Here is a 25,961-nt window from a genome sequence, read left to right as displayed (position 1 = left end):
ACCAGACTGTGCAGTTCCTCTCAAGCTTAATGGTCTTTAAGCTCAATTTTTTTTGTTTTTTGGCCTGCAACCGTTTTACTGCATCATTCTGACAGCTGTCAGTAAAGAAAGCTTAAAATAAACCCAAATTGTACATTAGCTCCCCAGCATCAAACTGCAGACAAAGTTAGCAGCTAAGCTAGAGAAAAAAGTGGAGCACATATTACCTTCTGGAGTAAATGAAGCAGATCGAAAACCACTTAAAGAAGAGTGGAAAATGGGACTTGCATCCATCAGGTGACCAGAAACACTACTGCATTGTTGCTCCATATGTGTAAATAGGAAACTGTTTGCTAGTCTTGTGATAACGGACAATCTGAGCTCTCCGCCTACTGAAGTCTGGGGATTTCTAAATGCATGGTAGTTGCTTGAAAGGACACTAACAAACCTAGGCCCCTTATATTTTGTCAAGGACATTCCTTACTAGAAATTATGCTCTCCCCCCAAATCTCCGTAATGAGCCTAAAAGCCACCTTAAAGACTTGAAATTAGTTGGTTTCACACAGTTTTAACAACGAAACTTGGTGAGATTGTCCTCAGTCTCAATGAGAAAGGTGTTACACTGACCTGTGAGTCTGTTTGCTAATATGTTTAGTGCGTAATATGTCAATTTATGTTCACAGCTTGGTTATGCTGCCCCCAAGTGGCCAAAAGGCAGGTTTCATTGAGTCAAATGTGTTGAGTTGTCAAGTGTGACCAGTCTTCAAGTTGAGATGGAGAAAGTTTCTCTATAACTTGTTGCTGATGACACTTTTCTTTCCTGCTTTTTCCACACAAACACATCTAAAGAGACCGGCTAAAATAAGTGCATATTTCAGAGCTATAATTTAAAATGGTGCTTGATTTGAGTTGCCTGTCTAAACAGGTGACGGACATAGACATAATATCTCTCCTTTTCCATCTTCCTTTACCCTCTCTCCCTTTCTCGTTATTCACTACTAAATCCACTCCTACCAAGTGCAGAAAACACTTGTTTCCTCGGAGGTCAGTTGGGAAAACTAGAAGTCGTTCTCTCTGATCGTTTTTGCGCTCCCCATCTTCCCTCCAGTGAGGAATGTGAAGGCTGATCTGCTCTCAGTGTCTTCACAGTGGGTTACGGGCTGTGTTTGGAGAGGGGGAATTTGCGTTAGTTGTCTGTGTGAGTTGTAGTCCGTGCTTTAATTTAAAATCAAGCAGCCAGTAACTTCAGAGCTCCCAATTTCACTAGCTTCTCTTTTGATGTGGGATTTCAGTGCCAATCCTCTCTACACTGTCTTCAAGGGCTGTTTTGACATTTTAAATTTAGTGTTTTATTTTGCTTCCCAGACACTTCGCACACTGTGGTTGCAAAAAGGGGGTGCCTGTGTGGAAACATGATTAACTCATCACAAGGCATTAGTTTCAATGCAAAATGCTGGTTTCCACCACAACCCTGCCTCAGAAAAAAGCAGCCGGAACATGAATGGATGATTCAGAAATGCCTCCCTCTAGCTTGAAAACACTTTAACTCAGGGATGCCTTTTAAATGTCAGAGTGACCTTAGGGAGGAAAAGTACCACTATGCATTAGTTGTGTAATTCTGGTTCTTTCCTCTCATCCCTGTCACACCCCTTAAACCCCAAAACAAACTTCCACAAACAAACTATCCCTATAAAACACATTACATAAGCAAACCACCCACACCGGGGTCCTTTGACACGTCTGTTGAAGGAAAGATCTTATTTTGGATCATAGAGATCAGTTTGTGTTCCCCTCTGCCTCAGATTCCCCATGGCTGCCTTTATTCTCCTCTTCTGCTCAATCGCTGCAGTGAAGATGAGTCCACTTGCCTCAGAGGATCCCTCCTCAGGCTTGCGTGAGCATCCCTGTAATTATATTTGCTTAAACAGAGGTCAAATATTAGCTATGGCCATGGGGCTGGGTTTATTACATTTCCCTGTGAGCGAGAATCTCAGAAGCATGTGTGTCTGTTCTAAGTATATTCCACAAGCCTTAAATAACTGTGAAGAGGCCGCAGAGCTGGAGAGCTTGTTTACAAGGTAAACATTTGCTTCCACTTTTCAAATTAGATTTTGGTGGAGATGCAGGACCGGGCCAGATTTATAGAAATGAAATCGGTTTTCCTGCTTGTTTGATCAGTGGAAGACCTGAATGATTTTTTCAACATTAATCATTTTATCTATGGAGCCCCGAAAATGACAAAATGTAGAAAAAGGTTATTAGACAAGGTCAAAAATATAACTGAAGGGGTCAATAAATGATACTGCTTTGCTCTTTTAGTCAGGTGATTGTGGGTTAAAGAAAATGTCTAAAGCTTTATATTTCATTCAACTTACTTAGCATATTCATTAGTGATTGGTCTATTGATCATTTCCTTGGTTACTTTAGTTTTCTCAATTAAAGGTTTTTCTTATCCAAATCGAGGGTCTAAAGACAGAGGATGTATTAATGTACTGATCATAACATTTATTCCCAGTCAGCTGATAAAATAATTTGTTCTCCTCTATTAATGTTTCACTTGGTCATTGTTGTACTTTTTCCAGGGCCACTATTTGAGCAAGGTGTGTGTGTAGTTAAAGGTGCAGTCTGTAGAATTTTGTGGCATCTAGTAGAATGGGCTCGGCACAAAGGAAATATAATGTTCAGAATCATTGTGTTTCCATTACCTTTATATCTCGTTAGGGGCAGGTTTTCTTCCACAGAGGTCGCCATGTTGCACTGCCATGTTTCTACAGTAGACTACAGAGTGTTTTTTTGTGAGTTTTGTGGACACCATTGGTTGTCCTACGTGCATGAAAGGGGAGAGGTATAAATAATAAATGTGTGATAAATAAATTAACCAACGTTGAAAAAAATAAAATGAGAGCCCCCCTGGTGGTTCCTTAATGGTTAGAGACAGTGTTAACAGATGTTATGACAGTAACAAGCCCAAAATAAGCTCTAAAAAAACCAAAAAACAACCCAAATACATATATATACGTGTTTGTGTGTGTGTCAACTAATTTTGCATTTCATAAGCAACCATTTTTTTTAAAAAATACTGTAATTTGTCATTTCAAATTTTTCTTTTTAACTCTAAAGAAAATGAACAAAACCAAATGGCCAAGAAAAAATTGAGTGAATGAATAAAATCTAAATATTTCAGTGAAGGCAAAACAAAGATATCTTGTTGGCCTTTTAAACAATCATTAAAATGTGAATCCTTGCTTAGCGGCAAAGACTCCCTTTAGGAGTACTAACCGAAGAACAAAACATTTTACAGCTTCCCTCTCGTTCATCCTTTGTCTACAGAGGCCCTGAGGTGCCAAATTCAACATTGTACAAGTGTACATTGTTTTTGTGAAATTTGCTTAGTTTTGCTCATGGTTTTTTTTCTTATATGTGCCTTCTGCTTTGTTGCTGTGTGGTTTTTTCCAGTGTTCAGCCACCATATTTCACACACACACACACACCCTCACACCCTCACACACTAATAGTGGCGTATCTGCCTTGCAGAGGCGCCGGCCTGCTCATCAGTCTTGCCTGAAGACACTTTGACATGTGTGCAGGAGGAGCCAGGGATCAAACAATCAACCCAGTAATCAATGGACAACTTGCTCAACCTCCTGATCCACAGGCACCCGTGGAAATTGATAGAATAATTAAAGGGGAAAAGCAAACTATTTATTTTAACTTAAGAAAACAATTCAACGTAAAGGTTATTATATATTTGAATTGACCAATCTAATCTAAATTTATCTCCAGTTTTGGGGGCTCCATGTTGATCTACCCTCACTGTCAATCAAAAACAGAAAAACACAAACCAGGGCATTAATAACATTTTCAACTAACACTGGTTAAAACCTCAAAAAATATAAACTGAATAATAAAAGGCAGCCGGACAGATGCAGCACTGTGTACAGATTAATGGACTGTCCACAGTGTATAAGCAGCAGGACTCGAGCTGTAACAGACGGGCTGTAATGTTCGGAGCAGCTGGCTCATAAAGGCTGGGAGGATGCAGGCGACCGGGGCCAACAGGACGGAAGCTTTCCTCTGCCCAGTGGCTTCCTGTTTTCAGACACACAGCTCAAATTAAAGGAAACCGGGTGACCTCAGATTCACTCTAATCTTACAGTCCAACAAAGCCATGTGCTTAAAGAGAGATGATTTCATTTGCAGTCGTTGTTCATTTGAAACAGTGTCATTATGTGACACACACAGCGCAATTATGATGATGTGGTGATCACTAAAATCTCACTAATTAACACTTTGGGTTTTCACTGATCACTGGAGACAATCATGAAGAGACGGTAAAGAAACGGCTAACACTCGCCATCTAGTGGTTAAAAGCAGTAAGTAAAGATTCATGCAAAAATTAGACTTTTTCCTTGATCAGGCACCTGGAGCTTGAGGATAAGGATATTTGGTCATATCTGATTAGATTTTATAAAAAAATTGTTTAAAAATGTCTAATAATTTTAAAGGGATTATTATTTACAGATTTCCTGCTAAAATATATAATATGTTCAGGGTTTTTTCGGTTTATCTGACAGGTTTGGGATAAAAAATCTTCAATTTTGTTTAAATTCCACAAACAAATACTTTATTAGATAACAATATTTGTTAGCAAGAACAGCAAATAATAACCAAAAATGAGTTATTACACTTGATCAATTTCAGAGATTACACTGATTTTGTGCAATATTAAAACATATAAATGGCATTTAACCACTTAACACACGCCCCTATTTTTTATGCTGTTAGCCTAAACGACATGCCCAAGTTGTGAGCATCACAGATCCCACATAGTTTGAGACTCAGAGATGTGTCTGGTATCATTGGAAAGGAAACACTCTCAGGATTCTTGTAAAAGTGTCTGTGTGATTCTGTGACTTACTGACAAAGAGTGGCAGAGGTTACAATGATGGGGTTGTTTACTCGCCCATAGGTTTGCCTTTACAATGACGTGTACAGACATTCAGGGACCTCTCAGCAGGATATAGACACAATGAGGCCACAGCCACAGGTCTTGGCTTCATGCAGTCCAAAGTTTGGAGTCAAAAGACCAAAAGATGAATTTTTCAGAATTATTTTTCAACAGGTATGTCCATGCGTTTTCCTCAGGTCCTTTTTGGAGACTCCAAATGGACACTTGGTTACCAAAGCTGTATAACCGCAATCAAACACCTATAACTTCACAACCCCTTTGCCTACAATCAAAATCTTGGTCTCTAATGAAAGCTGACACCATATTATTATTATTATCATTATTATTATTATTATTATTATTATTATTACATATAACCATATTTTTTTTTTGTTTGGCCATATCTATCTATCTATCTATCTGTTTATTTTGCTAGTCATATGTCAAGTCGAAGAAGAACCAACCGTGTACCAAAATGCCGAGTGCGTAATGATATATGGTTCAACTCTTTTACGCACCGGTTTGTTTATGGACAGCCAAACTGATAGCTTAGTGTCATACGCCGTTGTAAACCTCTGACTATTGGCTAAACGGTTATCAACTTCATTTCACCGAATATTTCCATAGGCTAGAACAGCAGTCAATCAAAGCCATGTCGTCATTGTCTTCGGTCACATGTCCTCATTGGCTTTGGAGACGTACTGCCTAATCCTAAGCACCGATTGGCTTGTATGTGGTGTCGTCAGAAGCAGGAGAGGCTCACGGTCGTAAACATCGAGTCACGTGTACTCTGAGATGGACGTGCAGGTCAGGAAATGACGTAAACGGACCGTGTTATTTGTGTTATTACGTTACGTGTTGGACTAAATACATGGACATATTGAGGAAAGTATTCCGGTTTTATGGAAACGGATTTCATATTTCACAAGAATGGATACTTGGCGAGCTGTACAGAAAGTCCTGAGTCATAAGATGATCGTTGTGGATAAAGGGAAGACTTTGAAGGTATGTAGCATTATAGCTTTTCTTACTTAGCTCAGGGGCTAGCCGAGCTAATCGCTAATACTATTACGGCTGTGAGCAACCATATAAGTCGTGAGTGGTCTTGAATGAATCAGGACAATCTAAGCTTTCCAACGATGTACGGTATGAGTATATATGTTTAAGGGTTGGTGTTTAAAACATTCAGAAGAACTTGTAGCTACCTCCTAACATCCGTCCCGTCCCGTAGACGGAACAGCGTACGTTAAGAGGTTAACTAAATGGTCATTTGTTTGTACATATCATTGATTCATGGAGTGCTGTAAACAATAAAACTGACAAAAGATAAAACAACATGATTTAAAACTGTGCCACACACTGAAACAAGCACAGAAGTGTTCAGCAGAAGATTGACACCTAACAACCTTGTTTAACAGAAAGGTGTTCAAGGGAGAACTTGCTGGCTTACTTATGATAGCTTGTAACAATTCAGTGCAGTGGATGTTAGCTATCAGCAGGGTTTCCTTAATATACAATAAGAGTTCACACAGCAATTGGGCCGATGTTCTCAAGCTGGATCTCGTCTTCATTCTGAGGTTGGATGTCAGGCAGTGGTTTGTCCTCAGCAGGCTTTTTCACCTTGGAGTTTTTGAGTATCTGAGAGATGAGACGCTCATAAAACCACTCCAGGTCCTGAGGGTCGTTTGGCCAGATGAGATAGTCTTTCCTTTTGACGAAAGCTCTGACTGCGTTGCATTTCATCAGCTGGTAGTGAGCCACCTTCAGTTGGATTTCATTAGAATAGAGATTTAGGTCAGCAGTAATGGATGAGAACTAGTGTTTTCTATTTGAATTATTTACAGATGGACATTAAACAGCAGAAAACTATGGGTTGAAACTTCAGGTAGCATAGGTAGAATTTTTGACCACACCAGAACAGTAAAACACCTGCTGTGGCATTATTAACTGGTCCAGCCTGTTGAGGGCAGTGCAGCCGCCTCTGACAAAATGTTAATTGAAATCTGTATGAAATCTGACATCTACTGGTGAAAAGCAGGTACAGAATTGTACCTTGCCAGCTGGTCTTTGGTGCCAGTTGTTCACTACAGAGAGAGTCACCTGGCATAAAAGACCAGCTAATAGCAGAAGAAATGAATGGTACCTGTTTTAATACATAGTTATCCTGGTTAATAAATGTTTGGCTTTTTCGTGTCATTTCAGCTCATTGTTTTGGTTTTCTAGCCCACTACTTTTTGTTTTGAGTCTCCTCAACTTGCCTCATCCCCTTATTTTTCACATAAAGATACCCTCCACACATATATTAAGACATATAAAATATTCTGATTGGAAGAATAATATTTGTTTGACATGGTTTTTACAGAAAAACTTAAAATGACATCTACTCCCTCTCCCTCATTTAAAATTCCACAGTGAATATGTCGATATATTTCATTTCAGGAATTTAACTGCTGGACACAAGATGTTTCCTGCTTCGCTGTTAAGCCCTTTCTTAGTATATGTGCAGGCACTGGAGGCTTCAAGTTTCCACATTACATTTGTATAAGTTGAATATTGGACAAATTTACTACTTGTGATGTCACAAATCACAGAAAAACCTTCCACTTTCAGCGTGTAATGTGAAAACAGTTTTCTAGTGTCAAACTCGGCAAAAACATCTTTCTACACAGTGAAGCTCCAACATTCAGGAACCAAAACAAACCTTTTTTTTGTGACTCACAATGATTTCCAGCAATTAAGCCCCTCAAAGAATGAGTGTAAAGAAAGACAACTCTGCCAATTAATCAGCAGCCTCATACATACCTCCCCTACCACCAACATAATTAAGATGTTTGTCAGTTCCTCCAGCATCCGCCCCTGGGCCAAAGTGAACACCTCCAGGCACCAGCCGTCTAGAAAGAAGGACGACTCAGTTAATTTACTCTTTTAATTTCTAATTTCATGGTTCACTTTGTAATCCATCCTAATAAGAATGATAATGGTGTGAACAGACCCACTCTGACAGGTGCAACAAATCTATTAGGAGAATTATGGGGATTTTAAGAAAGACAAAAACACTTAATATAAAGCTGATATAAAAATTTATGTCAGAAAAGCTGTACCTTTCAGAAACTCCTTGGAGACGATGCACACGGTCTTCCTGCTGCTCCAGATGGCATCTCTGTTGTTGGAAAGGTGATCAACACCTGGAATGAAGTCTCTGGCCTCAAAACAACAGCGCAGGATGTTGTTCTCTGAAAACTCTTTATCAAGCTTCTTCAGCAAAGCAGCTTCCACCCACTTGTAGTCATTGTTGCTAAAGCAGAGGAAGACATCATACTGTACCTCCTCCTCAGGAGGTGGGGGTTTTGGACCCTCAAGAACTCGGCCAATGACCTTTTTGTAGATAATGAATATGTGCCCACGCAAACGGGCATAAACAATCCCACTGAGGATGACGGTGATTACAAGGAGGGTAGAGAAGATGAATAGAGCAAACTTATCATCTTCTTCACATGGCTCAACGATTGTGGAGTAATTCAACAGAGGGAGGTTGTGAAGGGATGATGGAGGGAGTGGAAACTCACATCTGTAGTCCTCAACTGGACTCAGGAAGGTTATATTGGTCACGTTCAGCCATGTTAGGAAGCTCTCAAGATTGCAATTGCAGTCGAACCGATTTTCCGCAAGGCTGAGAAAGAGAAGAGACTGAAAGGTTGTAGGGTCTGGAAATGCCTGGAAATGCCAAGAAGTTTTTGGACAGGTCAAGTCTTTTAAGGCTGACAGGAAAGATATCCTGCTGCAGATAAGTCAAGGCATTAGACGAGAGGTTAAGCTCTATGATCGAGCTGAGGCCTCTGAAAATACCTTCAGGGAGAGCCGCAAGTGAGTTGAGGCTTAAATCCAGAGCAACAAGATTCTCAAGATGATCAAACAGATCAAGGCACTTCCCTTGCGTCCAAATTGTGTGCAGGGAAATATCATGAAGATCCAGAACTTGCAAGCTGTTACTGAGAGGTATTGTAATGTTTGAACTGCACCACTTGATGAAGTTGCCACCATAGTAAAGTTTTTGGAGACGCTTGAAATGAGTTAAAATGACATAAACATCCTCCAAGTTTGTTAATGTGTTGCCTTCAACATTCACATAAATACTGTTCATGCCCAAGTCAACAATACTGCTTAGTGACTTCAACTTATTGTCACCCAAAAGGAGAAAATCTAAGTTTGGTAATGACACAGGGAAACCCAGGTCTCGCAGTGAATTTCCTGTCAGATTTAAGTCTCGTAAATAGGAAAGACCACTGAATGCTTTATATCCCAAAACACCAATGTGGTTGTAAGACAAATCCAACACCCTAAGGTCTGTCAGATTGGTGAATGTGTAAGAGTGTATTTCTCCTAGAAGGTTGTATGACAGGTTGAGCATTCGTAAATGTACCTGACCGTCAAAGGCATTTCTGTCAATCCGATTGATTTTGTTTTGGGAAATATCAATTATTTTCGCATTATTCAGAGGACTGAAGACAGCTATCTGCAGAGCGAATATTCGGCTTTTAGACAGATCTAAAATTTCAATTGCACTGTTCATGAGGCCTTCAAATGTGTTTTTGTCTGGATCGCGTAAGTTGTCATGTGAAAAGTCTTTACCCATGTGTCCAGAATATATAAGATGATGAATCTGAGTCCCCTCAATTGCTTTGAAAAACTGTCTTGATCTATTCACACTGAACCCATTGCTAGATAAGTCAAGGATATTAAAGGCCATCCCTCTAAAAGGGTTTCCGCATTTTTTCCAGTCAAGATCTCCTCCAAACATGCGGTCTAAGTGGTTGGATTCCAAGTTCAGGAGTGTGAAGTTCTTCCCCCTAAAACCAGCAAGATCTTCTTCACATAGTCTGTCAATCTGATTCAATTTGAGGTTTAGCTGTGTGAAGTTAGTGAGTCTTGAAAAGAATGGTCCAGGTTGGAGTCTCACTATTTTGTTACCAAAGAGATCAAGTGTTTCTAAGGACAAAAGCGGCTGCAGATAGCGTTCTGCCAGTATGGAGTTGTCCAAATTGCAATAACCCAAATCAAGATATTGCAATTTGGACAGTCCTGCAAACGCCCTTGGCTCTAGCTGAAGCTGAATATTATTGCCTAACACCAACCGAGTCAACTTTCTCTGCCTGAGAAAAGCATTGTTCCTTATTATGAGTTGCACACGCTGGTTTCCAAGATCTAACTGTTGCAGATGCTCAAAGTCTTGGAACGAGGTTCTGTTGATCTCACTGATGTGGTTGAACTCCAGGTAGATGTGGGTGATGTTAGGAGGCAGAGCAGGAACTGAATAAAGGTGCCGTCCCATACAGTCAGCCACAAGGTTGTGGAGAGTACATGATGGGTAGCATGTACGTACCTGCAAGTGGGAAGGTAACATTACTTCTTTTAATTGAAAAGGAACTGAAATTACAATATTAAAAAAAGAATTATACATTTAGGGGAATACAGAGAGATCAGTGACACCCTAATATATGTCAATTAGTTATCTTTGGATTTGCTGATAGGCTGCATTTGCTTAGGTAGATTTAATCACTTAGACACAGACTAACTGTTTTCCCCAGTTTCAAGGCTTCGGTCTAAACAATAGTAACCGGCCTCTAGCTCCAGGTTAATGTTCATGTAACTCATACATGTTTTATACACTTACCTGTATGTACACTGCAATGAAAACCAACTGAAGAGCCAGTATCCTCATTTTGTCCTTGCCCTAACAACATGCCCTATGAGAACGTGAAAAATAACAAAGCTTAAGGATGCAATGTTGGTGTAATGAGGAAGTTTAATAAGGTAAAAAGGGAAAGGGGAAACTTTGTCAGACTGCTTGCTTTAGCAGGTTCAGCAAATTTGAATGGTTGTCATGTTTGCCTTGAGCTAATAACTGGAATGTGCTCATGTTGTTATGATCATTACCCCAGCTTCAGCTACCATACACAGGACTATATTATGTTAGTGTTTGTTCCTGAAAAAATATTTGATGCTTTTGTTTTATGAGTGTGTGGTTTACTTCACCTTTTTATAACAATTAATCCTAAAGCAAATAGCATCATTTTCTATGTAACTTATTAAAGGGCCACTCCACCAATTTTACACATGAAGTTCAGTTTACTTATAATCAGCAATGCTACTCAGCCTGACAACACAGATGAGTATCTTCTGTGGCTTTCGAAGGAGCTTTCTGAAGTCTGAGAGAAACAAACCTAGATACTGTAGATGGTATCAAGATAACTAATACTCTTTTTTTCTTTAAAAAAAAGACCTATGGTGTAGCAGCAGCCACCTATTTTCTCTAAAGCTTGGAATGTGTGTTTTGTTTTATTTTTTAAAATCTGTTAAGTCTTTTTGTGAACAATGACTTCAACCAGCTTCTGACTGAATCTGAGTGAGATTTCTAACAGTAGTGATAAAGACTCAAACTTCTGAAGACATTTCAGTTGAGGCAGTGTTGTGACAGAGTGAAATGTTTGCAGTAGTAATACAATGCAGTTAAATTAAATTCTACACATGTAAAAAGAAATTGTCCCAGGCTCTGGGCTTAGCCCCAGATCTAGTCAATTCCTAAATCCGCCCCATGCTCACAAGTCCACCAAGTAATTGTAATATTAGATTGTTGAAGTACTCCTTCAATAATCACAACTGCATAATACTTAATCAAAAGATGTTCTCTATTTGCCTTAAAATAAGTCAAAAAGCAAGACTAGACACATTAGTAAGATGAAGCCCCATAACTTGCAATCAAGTCTTTGAATGCCACATTATAGTCTGGGCCATAGCAGTTAACAAATGAGCCAGGGACATCAGGCTAATTTCTGATGCCCAAATGAGTGTAGTAACAACAACATACATAGCCAAGCCATTTATTAATCATGCTGCTAATAAATAGGCCTACTAAATATGGGGTTTAAAGTAAAGTGTTACCAAAAAACATTTTACACCTATGATCGTTGATTTTACACTTTCTCTTTGTCTCATCTGTTTGTTCCTTAAACAAGTTCATAACTTTTATCTGTATTTCTCCTGTGTATCGCTCTGATAGCCTTGACCTATAATACTGGCAGATCAGCTTCCACTTGACATTTCTATGATAGTCTGTCAAGTAAACTGTCATCAACACTTTTATACTATTGTGTTACTCAACAGGCCGGCAGCCTAACTTGACCCATTTCACAACAGTCTGTTTTTGCAACGTTTGCTCAAACACTTCCTACGTTTTTAGATTTCAGAGACTACACAAATCATGTAACTTACTTTCAACAAAATGTTTGAGAAAACGACAAATGAAGCTACATATTCCTGCTTGCACCCTCTTTACTGTGCAATCAAGCTGGATTCTTACCTATATTGTAGTTGTGCGTGCTGAAAAATGCTCCCCAGCTTCTCTGCTTTGGGTGAAGTGGATACCACACCTCCTCTGTGAGGACCTGCTCCTCATCCTCACTCTGCTGTTAATAAAACTGTTCTGAGACCCGTAAACATGTCTCCCCTTCATCTTCCGCTAAGTTAGTGTGGCAAAACTGGCCTGTGGAAAGCAGAAGTTTCTCAATCACACTTTGGGTGAGTAAAAGTCAGATTCATTTTTGAAAATGTGTTCTTTATCATTAATAATTAATAATTAGTCAATAAGTCTTTATTTCTCTCTGAAATGCAGTTCTGTTGCTGCCAAGCTTCTGTCTTGACAGTGTCCCCCCAAAGGCCTCATCTAACACCAATCCTGATCTTTACAACAGCCTCCCATCAAATTCAGAATCCAGCTCAAGATCCTTGTAATCACGTTCAGAGCCCTGCATGTTCAGGCACCGGTCTACATTAAAGAGCCACTGCAGCCATATAATACCAGTAAGAGGCTGAGGTCCTCAGGGTCAGGGTTGGCAATATGTCTCAGTATTTTAAACCTGCATTCTTTCTCATGGCCAGCAGGGAACGACTCCACGAGTTATGGTCTCAATCACTAGTTGTCATCTTCAGTACAATATAAAGTTAATTTTGTATGAACATACAGGTACAGTACACCACCTGCCTAATGCATTTATCTTAAGTACTTTTAGGATTCAGCTTTAACAGCCTTTGTGCAATGTACTTTCCAAAGCCATATCAGTAAAAAAATGTGTTATGCCTGCAGGCACTTTGGCCTTCCAAACTGAATCAGGTTTCAATTCCGATAGAGGCTATAAAAACTAGGAAAAGGCTATGTTCAAAGATGGAGGCTTTGCATCCTGTGCTAAGTCTGAAGCACCCATCAATGCTATGTTAGACTGGGAAATTTTTGAGATGGAAGAAAAAAACAAGGCATCTTTGATTATTAAATTGTCACAAGAGCACAAAAAACGGATACAGAAAACCATGACTATAATAAAAGTGTAGCTGAAGTTTTACTGTTAACTGCAACACAAAACATAGCACAAAGGGGTCATAGAGAGACATTGCACTCAGGCAACAAGAGAAACTTCCTTGCTACATTAGAGGTTCTTGGTAATCATAATACAGTTGTGAAAAAGAAATTAAAAACTGGTCATGCTAAATAAACAAGCCACTGAATCCAAAATGAAATGTTGGACACATAATCAGAAAATGTGTGCTCCACCATTATCAGTGAGGTCAAAGAAAGTCAGTTCTTTGCCCTTATGGCAGATGAAACCAAAGATGTAAAAAAGAAAGAACAAATTTATCTTGTTCTTAAGTATTACTACATGGGAGCTGTAGAAGATAGCTTTTTGCCCTTTGAAGCCGCAGAGTATCTTAATGCTGCACAATTGGCAGACAAGGGCAGGGCATTGGCAGACAGGGCACCGAGGAACCTGCAACGGTTAAGTGACACTGTTAACATGAGTCTTGTAAAACCATTCTCGATAGACTGCTTGCAATATGTACTCTAGAAGAAATAGTGGAAGAAAAGAACAGTGATAGGTCAATTGATGCAAGGGGCCTGCTTGCTCAAATGGACCTCCAGTTTGTAGGGCTTCTAGTTACAATGACGAGGATCTTTGGTGAGGCAAGATGCCTCTCTGATGCCCTGCAGTCTCCTAATCTGGATTTAGGTTTAGCTGTTGATTTTGTTCAGGCTCTTGTACAAACTCTTAAGGACTGTAGAGCTGAAACACACTTTTAAGAGCTGTAGAAATAAGTTTTCCATACAGCTGAACAGTGCAATATTAAGAATGATCCTGCACCCAAAAGAAAAAAAAATCAGCAAAGGGCTTGATGGGCATGCTGTCACAAACCTGCTCAGTGGTCCTGAGCAACAATCACTGGAGACAATCATGTAGAGACGGTAGAGAAACAGCTAGCAATCGCCATCTAGTGGTTAAAAGCAGTAAGTAAAGATTCATGCAAAAATTAGACTTTTTCTTTGATTAGGCACCTGGAGCTTGAGGATAAGGATATTCGGTCATATCTGATTAGATTTTATAACAAATTTGTTTAAAAAAATGTCTAATAATTTTAAAGGGATTATTATTTACAGATATCCTGCTAAAATATATAATATCTTCAGGTTTTCTCGGTTTATCTGACAGGTTTGGGATGAAAAATCTTCAATTTTGTTTAAATTCCACAAACAAATACTTTATTAGATAACAATATTTGTTAGCAAGAACAGCAAATAATAACCAAAAATGACTGATTACACTTGATCAATTTCAGAGATTACACTGATTTTGTGAAACATTAAAACATATTAGTGGCATTTAACTAAATGGTCATTTGTTTGTACATATCATTGGTTCATGGAGTGCTGTAAACAATAAAACTGACAAAAGATAAAACAACATGATTTAAAACTGGGCCACACACTGAAACAAGCACAGAAGTGTTCAGCAGAAGATTGAAACCTAACAACCTTGTTTATCAGAAAGGTGTTCAAGGGAGAACTTGCTGGCTTACTTATGATAGCTTGTAACAATTCAGTGCAGTGGATGTTAGCTATCAGCAGGGTTTCCTTAATGTACAATAAGAGTTCACACAGCAATTGGGCTGATGTTCTCAAGCTGGATCTCGTCTTCATTCTGAGATTGGATATCAGGCTCTGGTTTGTCCTCAGCAGGCTTTTTCACCTTGGAGTTTTTGCGTATCTGAGAGATGAGACGCTCATAAAACCACTCCAGGTCCTGAGGGTCGTTTGGCCAGATGAGATAGTCTTTCCTTTCGACGAAAGCTCTGACTGCGTTGCATTTCATCAGCTGGTAGTGAGCCACCTTCAGTTGGATTTCATTAGAATAGAGATTTAGGTCAGCAGTGATGGTTGAGAACTAGTGTTTTCTATTTGAATTATTTACAGATGGACATTAAACAGCAGAAAACTATGGGTTGAAACTTCAGGTAGCATAGGTAGAATTTTTGACCAGTAAAACACCTGCTGTGGCATTATTAACTGGGCCAGCCTGTTGAGGGCAGTACAGCCGCCTCTGACAAAATGTTAATTTAAATCTGTATGAAATCGGACATCTACTGGTGAAAAGCAGGTACAGAATTGTACCTTGCCAGCTGGTCTTTGGTGCCAGTTGTTCACTACAGAGAGAGTCACCTGGCATCAAAGACCAGCTAATAGCAGAAGAAATGTATGGTACCTGTAGTACATAGTTATCCAGGTTAATAAATGCTTGGCTTTTGGTGTCATTTCGGCTCATTGTTTTGGTTTTCTAGCCCACTACTTTTTGTTTTGAGTCTCCTCAACTTGCCTCATCCCCTCATTTTTCACATAAAGATACCCTCCACACATATATTAAGACATATAAAATATTCTGATTAAATATATTTATAATAATATTTGTTTGACATGGTTTTTACAGAAAAACTTAAAATGACATCTACTCCCTCTCCCTCATTTAAAATTCCACAGTGAATATGTCGATATATTTCATTTCAGGAATTTAACTGCTGGACACAAGATGTTTCCTGCTTCACTGTTAAACCCTTTCTTAGTGTATGTGCAGGCACTGGAGGCTTCAAGTTTCCACATTACATTTGTATAAGTTGAATGTTGGACAAATCCACTACTTGTGATGTCACAAATCACAGAAAAACTTTCCACTTTCAGCGTGTAATGTGAAAACAGCTTTCTAGTGTCAATCTCGGCAAAAACATCATTCTACACAGTGAAGCTCCAACATTCAGGAACCAAAACAAACCTTTTTTTTGTGACTCTCAATGATTTCCAGCAATTAAGCCCCTCGAAGAATGAGTGTAAAGAAAAACAACTCTGCCAATTAATCAGCAGCCTCATACATACCTCCCCTACCACCAACATAATTAAGACGTTTGTCAGTTCCTCCAGCATCCGCCCCTGGGCCAAAGTGAACACCTCCAGGCACCAGTCGTCTAGAAAGAAGGACGACTCAGTTAATTTACTCTTTAATTTCTAATTTCATGGTTCACTTTGTAATCCATCCTAATAAGAATGATAATGGTGTGAACAGACCCACTCTGACAGGTGCAACAAATCTATTAGGAGAATTATGGGGATTTTAAGAAAGACAAAAACACTTAATATAAAGCTGATATAAAAATTTATGTCAGAAAAGTTGTACCTTTCAGAAACTCCTTGGAGACGATGCACACGGTCTTCCTGCTGCCCCAGATGGCATCTCTGTTGTTGGAAAGGTGATCAACACCTGGAATGAAGTCTCTGGCCTCAAAACAACAGCGCAGGATGTTGTTCTCTGAAAACTCTTTATCAAGCTTCTTCAGCAAAGCAGCTTCCACCCACTTGTAGTCATTGTTGCTAAAGCAGAGGAAGACATCATACTGTACCTCCTCCTCAGGAGGTGGGGGTTTTGGACCCTCATGAACTCGGCCAATGACCTTTTTGTAGATAATAAATATGTGCCCACGCAAACGGGCATAAACAATCCCACTGAGGATGACGGTGATTACAAGGAGGGTAGAGAAGATGAATAGAGCAAACTTAAGATCTTGGACAGCTTTCTCATCATCTTCTTCACATGGCTCAACGATCGTGGAGTAATTCAACAGAGGGAGGTTGTGAAGAGAGGCTGGAAACTCACATCTGTAGTCCTCAACTGGACTCAGGAAGGTTATATTGGTCATGTTCAGCCATGTTAGGAAGCTCTCAAGATTGCAATCACAGTGGAACCGATTTTCCGCAAGGCTTAGAAAGAGGAGAGACTGAAAGGTTGTAGGGTCTGGAAATGCCAAGAAGTTTTTTGACAGGTCAAGTCTTTTAAGGCTGACAGGAAAGATATCCTGCTGCAGATAGGTCAAGGCATTAGACGAGAGGTCAAGCTCTATGATCGAGCTGAGGCCTCTGAAAATACCTTCAGGGAGAGCCGCGAGTGAGTTGAAGCTTAAATCCAGAGCGAGAAGATTCTCAAGATGATCAAACAGATCAAGGCACTTCCCTTGCGTCCAAATTATGTGCAGGAAACTATCATGAAGATCCAGAACTTGCAAGCTATTACTGAGAGGTATTGTAATGTTTGAACTGCACCACTTGATGAAGTTGCCACCATAGAAAAGATTTTGGAGACGCTTGAAATGAGTTAAAATGACATAAACATCCTCCAAGTTTGTTAATCTGTTGCCTTCAACATTCACATAAATACTGTTCATGCCCAAGTCAACAATACTGCTTAGTGACTTCAACTTATTGTCACCCAAAAGGAGAAAATCTAAGTTTGGTAATGACACAGGGAAACCCAGGTCTCGCAGTGAATTTCCTGTCAGATATAAGGCTCGTAAATAGGAAAGACCACTGAATGCTTCATATCTCAAAACACCAATGTGGTTGTAAGACAAATCCAACACCCTAAGGTCTGTCAGATTGGTGAATGTGTAAGAGTGTATTTCTCCTAGAAGGTTGTATGACAGGTTGAGCATTCGTAAATGTACCTGACCGTCAAAGGCATTTCTGTCAATCTGATTGATTTTGTTTTGGGAAATATCAATTATTTTCGCATTATTCAGAGGACTGAAGACAGCTATCTGCAGAGCGAATATTCGGCTTTTAGACAGATCTAAAATTTCAATTGCACTGTTCATGAGGCCTTCAAATGTGTTTTTGTCTGGATCGCGTAAGTTGTCATGTGAAAAGTCTTTACCCATGTGTCCAGAATATATAAGATGATGAATCTGAGTCCCCTCAATTGCTTTGAAAAACTGTCTTGATCTATTCAAACTGAACCCATTGCTAGATAAGTCAAGAATATTAAAGGCCATCCCTCTAAAAGGGTTTCCGCATTTTTTCCAGTCAAGATCTCCAAACATGCGGTCTAAGTGGTTGGATTCCAAGTTCAGGAGTGTGAAGTTCTTCCCCCTAAAACCAGCAAGATCTTCTTCACATAGTCTGTCAATCTGATTCAATTTGAGGTTTAGCTGTGTGAACTTAGTGAGTCTTGAAAAGAATGGTCCAGGTTGGAGTCTCACTATTTTGTTACCAAAGAGATCAAGTGTTTCTAAGGACAAAAGCGGCTGCAGATAGCTTTCTGCCAGTATGGAGTTGTCCAAATTGCAATAACCCAAATCGAGATATTGCAATTTGAACAGTCCTGCAAATGCCCTTGGCTCTAGCTGAAGCTGAATATTATTGCCTAGCACCAACCGAGTCAACTTTCTCTGCCTGAGGAAAGCATTGTTCCTTATTATGAGTTGCACACGCTGGTTTCCAAGATCTAACTGTTGCAGCTGCACAAAGTCTCGGAGCGAGGTTCTGTTGATCTCACTGATGTGGTTGAACTCCAGGTAGATGTGGGTGATGTTAGGAGGCAGAGCAGGAACTGAATAAAGGTGCCGTCCCGTGCAGTCAGCCACAAGGTTGTGGAGAGTACATGATGGGTAGCATGTATGTACCTGCGAGTAGGAAGTTAACATTACTTCTTTTAATTGAAAAGGAACTGAAATTACAATATTAAAAAAAGAATTATACATTTAGGGGAATACAGAGAGATCAGTGACACCCTAATATATGTCAATTAGTTATCTTTGGATTTGCTGATAGGCTGCATTTGCTTATAGGTAGAATTAATCACTTAGACACAGACTAACTGTTTTTCCCAGTTTCAAGGCTTCGGTCTAAACTATAGTAACCGGCCTCTAGCTCCAGGTTAATGTTTACCACCCAGACATCAGAGTGCCATGACTCTTGTCATTTAACTCATACAGTACATGTTTTATACACTTACCTGTATGTACACTGCAATGAAAACCAACTGAAGAGCCAGCATCCTCATATTGTCCTTGCCCTAACAAAATGCCCTGTGAGAAAGTGAAAAATAACAAAGCTTAAGGATGCAATGTTGGTGTAATGAGGAAGTTTAATAAAGTATAAAGGGAAAGGGGAAACTTTGTCAGACTGCTTGCTTTAGCAGGTTCAGCAAATTTGAATGGTTGTCATGTTTGCCTTGAGCTAATAACTGGAATGTGCTCATGTTGTTATGATCATTACCCCTGCTTCAGCTACCATACACAGGACTATATTATGTTAGTGTTTGTTCCTGAAAAATGTTTGATGCTTTTGATTTATGAGTGTGTGGTTTACTTCACCTTTTTATAACAATTAAAGTAAATAGTAAATAGCATCATTTCCATGTAACTTATTGAAGAGCCACTCCACCAATTTTACACATGAAGTTCAGTTTACTTATTATCAGCAATGCTACTCAGCCTGACAACACAGATGAGTATCTTCTGTGGCTTTCGAAGGAGCTTTCTGAAGTCTGAGAGAAACAAACCTAGATAGATGGTATCAAGATGACTAATACTCTTTTTTTCTTTAAAAAAAAAAGAAGATCCCTCACAAGTAGGGGCAGACCTAGGGTGGAGCAGCAGCCACCTATTTTCTCTAAAGCTTGGAATGTGTGTTTTGTTTTGTTTTTTAAAATCCGTATAAAGTCTTTTTGTGAACAATGACTTCAACCAGCTTCTGACTGAATCTGAGTGAGATTTCTAACAGTAGTGATAAAGAGTGAAACTTCTAAAGACATTTCAGTTAAGGCAGTGTTGTGACAGAGTGAAATGTTTGCAGTAGTAATACAATGCAGTGAGATTATATTCTACACATGTAAAAAGAAATTGTCCCAGGCTCTGGGCTTAGCCCCGGATCTTGTCAATTCCTAAATCCGCCCCATGCTCACAAGTCCACCAAGGAAGTTGTAATATTAGATTGTTGAAGTACTCCTTCAATAATCACAACTGCATAATACTTAATCAAAAGATGTCCTCTATTTGGCTTAAAATAAGTCAAAAGGCAAGACTAGACACATTAGTAAGATGAAGTCCCATAACTTGCAATCAACTCTTTGAATGCCACATTAGTCTGGGCCATAGCAGTTAACAGGTGAGCCAGGGACATTAGGCTAATTTCTGATGCCCAAATGAGTGTAGTAACAACAACATACATAGCCAAGCCATTTATTAATCATGCTGCTAATAAATAGGCCTACTAAATATGGGGTTTAAGGTAAAGTGTTATCAAAAAACATTTTACATCTATGATCGTTGATTTTACACTTTCTCTTTATTGTCTCATCTGTTTGTTCCTTAAACAAGTTCATAACTTTTATCTGTATTTCTCCTGTGTATCGCTCTGATAGCCTTGACCTATAATACTGGCAGATCAGCTTCCACTTGACATTTCTATGATAGTCTGTCAAGTAAACTGTCATCAACACTTCTATACTGTTGCGTTACTCAACAGGCCGGCAGCCTAACTTGACCCATTTCACAACAGTCTGTTTTTGCAACGTTTGCTCAAACACTTCCTATGTTTTTAGATTTCAGAGACTACACAAATCATGTAACTTACTTTCAACAAAATGTTTGAGAAAACGACAAATGAAGCTACATATTCCTGCTTGCATCCTCTTTACTGTGCAATCAAGCTGGATTCTTACCTATGTTGTAGTTGTGCGTGCTGAAAAATGCTCCCCAGCTTCTCTGCTTTGGGTGAAGTGGATACCACACCTCCTCTGTGAGGACCTTCCCCTCATACTCACTGTGCTGTTAATAAAACTGTTCTGAGACCCGTAAACATGTCTCCCCTTCATCTTCCGCTAAGTTAGTGTGGCAAAACTGGCCTGTGGAAAGCAGAAGTTTCTCAATCACACTTTGGGTGAGTAAAAGTCAGATTCATTTTTGAAAATGTGTTCTTTATCATTAATAATTAATAATTAGTCAATAAGTCTTTATTTCTCTCTGAAATGCAGTTCTGATGCTGCCAAGCTTCTGTCTTGACAGTGTCCCCCCAAAGGCCTCATCTAACACCAATCCTGATCTTTACAACAGACTCCCATCAAATTCAGAATCCAGCTCAAGATCCTTGTAATCACGTTCAGAGCCCAGCATGTTCATGCACCGGTCTACATTAAAGAGCTACTGCAGCCATATAATACCAGTAAGAGTCTGAGGTCCTCAGGGTCAGGGTTGGTAATATGTCTCAGTATTTTAAACCTGCATTCTTTCTCATGGCCAGCAGGGAAGCAGCAGCTGAAGTTTTACTGTTAACTCCAACACAAAACATAGCACAAAGGGTTCATAGAGAGACAGTGCACTCAGGCAACAAGAGAAACGTCCTTGCTACATTAGAGGATCTTGGTAATCATAATACAGTTGTGAAAAAGAATTTGAAAACGGGTCATGCTAAATAAAAAAACCACTGAATCCAAAATGAAATGTTGGACACATAATCAGAAAATGTGCTCCACCGTTATCAGTGAGGTCAAAGAAAGTCAGTTCTTTGCCCTTATGGCAGATGAAACCAAAGATGTAAAAAAGGAAGAACAAATTTATCTTGTTCTTAAGTATTACTACATGGGAGCTGCAGAAGATAGCCTGATAACCTGCATAATTTTGGTCCTGTTTACCCCAGCATAAGGTACCTTTAACAGCATACATTTGGTTCCAATATATGTATGAGTTTGATAGGTCTGACAACAGAAGAGAGAACAGTCAATGTTGGATGGGGGATTTATTTATTGTATTTTATTTTATAAAGCAGCAAGAAAAATATTTAATATCTTAAAAACAAGAGTATTTGATGGAGAGAACATGTCCTTTAATGGTGAGAAACACACAGATGTTATGACTTATCTATCAGTCTATAGGCATATAGACCACATTACATTTTCGTTATAGGTGCTATTCTGGATCAGAAGGCTATTGTTTCGACCTATATGAGTAGCTTAATATACAGGTAACCCAATTAAAAGCACATACTTTTGAACCTATGAATTGCAAGAAAAGCTGGGATTATATTTAGCCTTATGAAACGCCAAGTCAAATACATTCAACTTGCTCAAAAAAATCAATTTCATTCATTTTGTAAGGGGTATATTTCCACAGAACATACAAAAAGGTGTTGTTTTGCGTTCGCTATTATCCGATTTTGTGTTGAGAAGAACATCGGTTATTTACACTCTTTAAAAGAAGACTGTAAGTAACCGATGTTCTTCTCTTCTAAATCCATCATAAATAATTAAAATCGTAAAATGGTATTTTCCCCTGCGTTTGTTTGCGAACAACTGATTGATCCGTGCGCGCTCCCGCGAGGGGGTACATTTCACTGCAGGGGTGTTTAATACCATGCTTAATACGGCACAATACCGGATGAAACTCCCGTCCACACCGGAAACTGGACGCTACTCGCGGGAAAACAGAATCTATTTCCGGGAGTCGGAAGGAGAGAGAGAGAGAGAGAGACGTTGGAGCAGTGGTGACCGGGTAGTCCGGGTAGTCTGAGCAACGAAGCACTGTGCGCGACTATGACAGGGAAAAATAACATAGATAGGCCGTTTTATATTCCCGTTCGCCATAGTTACAGCAGCCGACACCATACTCACCTCATCACGCCATAGACCTTTCTCAACTGGATACACACGCCACAAAAAGCCCACTCGGACCGCAGCTCACACACACAACTTAAGTTGTCTGCCTACTCACAATTGTGAGTAGGCAGACGTTTTTGTTTTTATTTTACTTTATTGACGTATTTTTTTCACTGACAAATCAACTGTTTTATTTTTTTAACTGAATTGCAAAGTGAACTGCTCTATTTTGAAGAAACTGAATTGAAAAGTGAACTGCTTTATTTTGAAGAAACTGAATTGCAAAGTGAAATGCTTTAATTTTTTGTTGTTGGAAGAACTGAACTGAGAATTGAACTGCCTATTTTTTGTTTTGTTTTTATATAGTATATATAGAGAAAATACAGTTTGTTGTGGTTTCCTGTTTTCAATAGCTACAAACGTCTCTACATGTCAATGTGGGTTATTTTATTTCAAAAGGTGTAGCCTATCGGGAAAAAAAGTAGCCTTATAGCCTAATCTTTTTTCTGGGTAACTTTATCGCCTACTTCTCTGTGGACACTTGCTGCGGATAGAAAATATCTATATCTGGTTCTCAGAGGGAGTAAAGTTCACGTTTGCCGCAACGTTTGATCATGATTAGGACTACGAAACACACTAGTGCCAAGCACAAACCCATGAACAAGGTTATACCTAGGAGGATGCTACGGGTGTTGATGTCTGGGGGCGGTGGTTGTTTTGGTGGGAGTGTTGGAGGTTAGCCTGCGCCGCCATCGTAGTCGTCCGTGCGTACACACTTATGTTTACCTTGCAGCTCGAAAGACTCATTGCACGTACAGCTGTAACTACCAAACACATTTTCACAGGTGTGATCACACGGGTTATTGTCACATTCGTCGATGTCTGTGCAATAGACAGTGTTGTTTTGAACATCTTTAACGTAGCCTTCAGGACAGTAGCAAACCTGCTCATCGGCCTCGTGTTTGCAATTAGTTGGACAGGCTTGCTCGGTGCATTTTATCTCACACTTGGTGGGGTCCCACGGTGCCACTCTGAACCCCTCTCGACACACACACTGATAAATCCCATTTAATTTCTGACAGTCCATGTGCTCACATTTAAAACAGATACTAACATTCACACACACTCCATCCTCCTTCACGTATTCATCTTTGCAAACGCACTGATACCCTCCCTCGGTGTTCTCACACTCCTCGCCTTCACCTGTGCAGGGGCTCTTCTCCTTGCACTCATCGATGTCCACACACGTCTTCCCATCTTTCGCCAGCCTGTAACCCGTGTTGCACGTGCACACGTGTGTGTCGCCCCCCTTTTGGCACGTGTGTTGACACTCTTTGCACGGATCTTTGGTGCAGGTGATGTTGTTGGGATGGAGAGTTTCCCCTGTGGGACAGTTGCAAGAGCCTGTTGTAGAATTGCAGCCGTGCTCACAGCCGCCCTGCAACACCTCGCAATTCCAGGGAGCCCGCAACCATGTCTTCGAGAAACAAAAATGCTTCGTGTCGGGATATTTGACGCCAGCCCTTTCCGCTACAGCCATGGTTCCTTGTGGAAACGTCGCTGAATCCTTCACCTCGAAACCCAGATGAGAGGTGTACCTCAACTGTGCGCCCGCTTCTGCCTCTAAACTCCTGCAAGGCTCTTCTATTTCATATTGGCACACAAATCCATCCAGTTTCTCTTGACACGGCTCCTGTTGATGTGTGAGGTTATGTCCCACGAGCGCATAGACAGTAAAGCAGCTTTGGGGACCTGCCGATTTCTTTGCAGTCCCCAGCCAGAAAGTACCATTGATCCCGCTGAATAACCTCTCCGGTACTTGCGAGTCTGAGTTTGTCTCGAACAACTTTCCGCCCATGCTTTTGCATCTTGTCTGCGCCTCAGAAAAATGTTTAAGCTCCTGGAAAATTGCAACACACTGATTCCCGGCGCAAAGTCCGTGCTGGGAGAGGACTGTTTCCTCCATCCCGCAGAGGAAAATCACGCACACAAGAAGAGCGTGTGATGTAGGAGTCATGATGTCGATGTTTGAAGACCTCTTTTCCTGAGGCCTGTACTACGAAGCTGGATTTTCTCTTATCGAGGTAACTTCAGGGTTAGCAGGTTATGTTCTGGATAAGAGATCAATGAGTATGCAAGCACCACCTCCTGACCAATCAGCTCTCTTAGAAAATGACCTGCCCATTCTTAAAAGATCCTGTCAACATTGGTGCGTGGATCGTGAGAGGAGCGCTTAGGAGAGCAAGAGTTTTTAGGGATAGATGACATTTTTTAATTGACCAAAATATATATTTAAAAAATAATCCTTGAGGCACATGAGGGATATTATTCTGTAGGTTTGACATCCTGAGATCAAAGGGTCAGGGAGCATAATAACTGTATTTATTTATTGTAATTGTAAAAAATTGACGAAAAGATATATTTGTAAAATAAGCCTTGAGACACATGAGGGATATTAGTCTTTTATACAGTTGGTTTGACATCATTCACTCAAATGGTTGAAGCGCATAATAGGTTTGTATTTTGAATGTTGAATATTAAACTAACTTAATGTCTCTTATGAAAGGAAGGGCACTGAGGAAGCGATCTGCCCCAAACGTCTGTGCCGTAATAAAGTGGCATTGTGTGATCAGAGTGCTGTCCGTTTATATTGTCTGATAAATTAATATTGTATGATCTCATGCATTTAAGCATTAACAGAGTCAGCAATTTTCTGCCAGCACTCCTTCCTGGCTTTTGCTGCAGCAACAGTGTTGCTTTTGGCCTGGATGATGTGATTGAATTCTTCATATTGTTGAAGAATAATTGTCTGCTCCTCCATGGTAAAGTAGCTCTGCAGGGTTTCTCCATGTTTGTGATTGGTCAGACGCTGCAAACACCTCCCCTTTATGTGAGCGTGCAGTGATCCAGATTGGAAAACCCTGGGTTCAATGACCAAGTTAATAACCAGCTTCATCTAGTTTATCCTAGATTACGAATGTCTGGGTAAATCAACCCAGGTAACGGAGAGATATCCTGGGTATGTTAATCCAGCTTCGTACAGGCCTCTGGTCTGCTTACTTAACCTCGACGCTGTCTAAAAGCCTTATCGCAAAGCAACATCAAGCCCATCAAGACACACACACACACACACACACACACACACACACACACGCACACACACAGAGAGACAGAGAGAGGGATGTGCACATGATTATAGAGGGGCAGGGGCTCAAAGGTAGAAGAGGGCAGAGCAAAGTGCA

General features: G+C 40.0%; 3 protein-coding genes across 3 annotated transcripts; all 3 read right to left on the bottom strand.

The window, feature by feature from the left end:
* Positions 1–6,374: 6,374 nt before the first annotated feature.
* LOC128376748 (toll-like receptor 5) lies at positions 6,375–10,646 on the bottom strand. The gene is given in 5 exon segments (XM_053336569.1): positions 6,375–6,688; positions 7,730–7,818; positions 8,029–8,650; positions 8,652–10,307; positions 10,599–10,646. Coding segments are annotated over 5 exon segments (2,652 nt in total). The 3' UTR covers positions 6,375–6,451.
* A 3,803-nt stretch (positions 10,647–14,449) lies between these two features.
* Positions 14,450–20,881, bottom strand: LOC128377160 (toll-like receptor 5). Its single transcript, XM_053337069.1, has 5 exons — positions 20,791–20,881; positions 19,081–19,153; positions 16,471–18,748; positions 16,173–16,261; positions 14,450–15,138 (listed from the first exon to the last, which is right to left on the bottom strand). Exons 2-5 carry the CDS (start codon positions 19,126–19,128, stop codon positions 14,902–14,904), a joined length of 2,652 nt encoding a protein of 883 aa, XP_053193044.1. The 5' UTR covers positions 19,129–19,153; positions 20,791–20,881; the 3' UTR covers positions 14,450–14,901.
* Positions 20,882–23,455: 2,574 nt separating this feature from the next.
* Positions 23,456–24,736, bottom strand: LOC128376800 (thrombomodulin-like). Its single transcript, XM_053336656.1, has one exon. It carries the CDS (start codon positions 24,734–24,736, stop codon positions 23,456–23,458), a length of 1,281 nt encoding a protein of 426 aa, XP_053192631.1.
* Positions 24,737–25,961: the final 1,225 nt, after the last annotated feature.

This window comes from Scomber japonicus, chromosome 17 (genome assembly GCF_027409825.1).
Source record: "Scomber japonicus isolate fScoJap1 chromosome 17, fScoJap1.pri, whole genome shotgun sequence".
NCBI classification, from domain to species: domain Eukaryota; kingdom Metazoa; phylum Chordata; class Actinopteri; order Scombriformes; family Scombridae; genus Scomber; species Scomber japonicus.
Note: the sequence above shows the minus strand (reverse complement) of the source record. Positions and strands in the feature narration are given on the sequence as shown.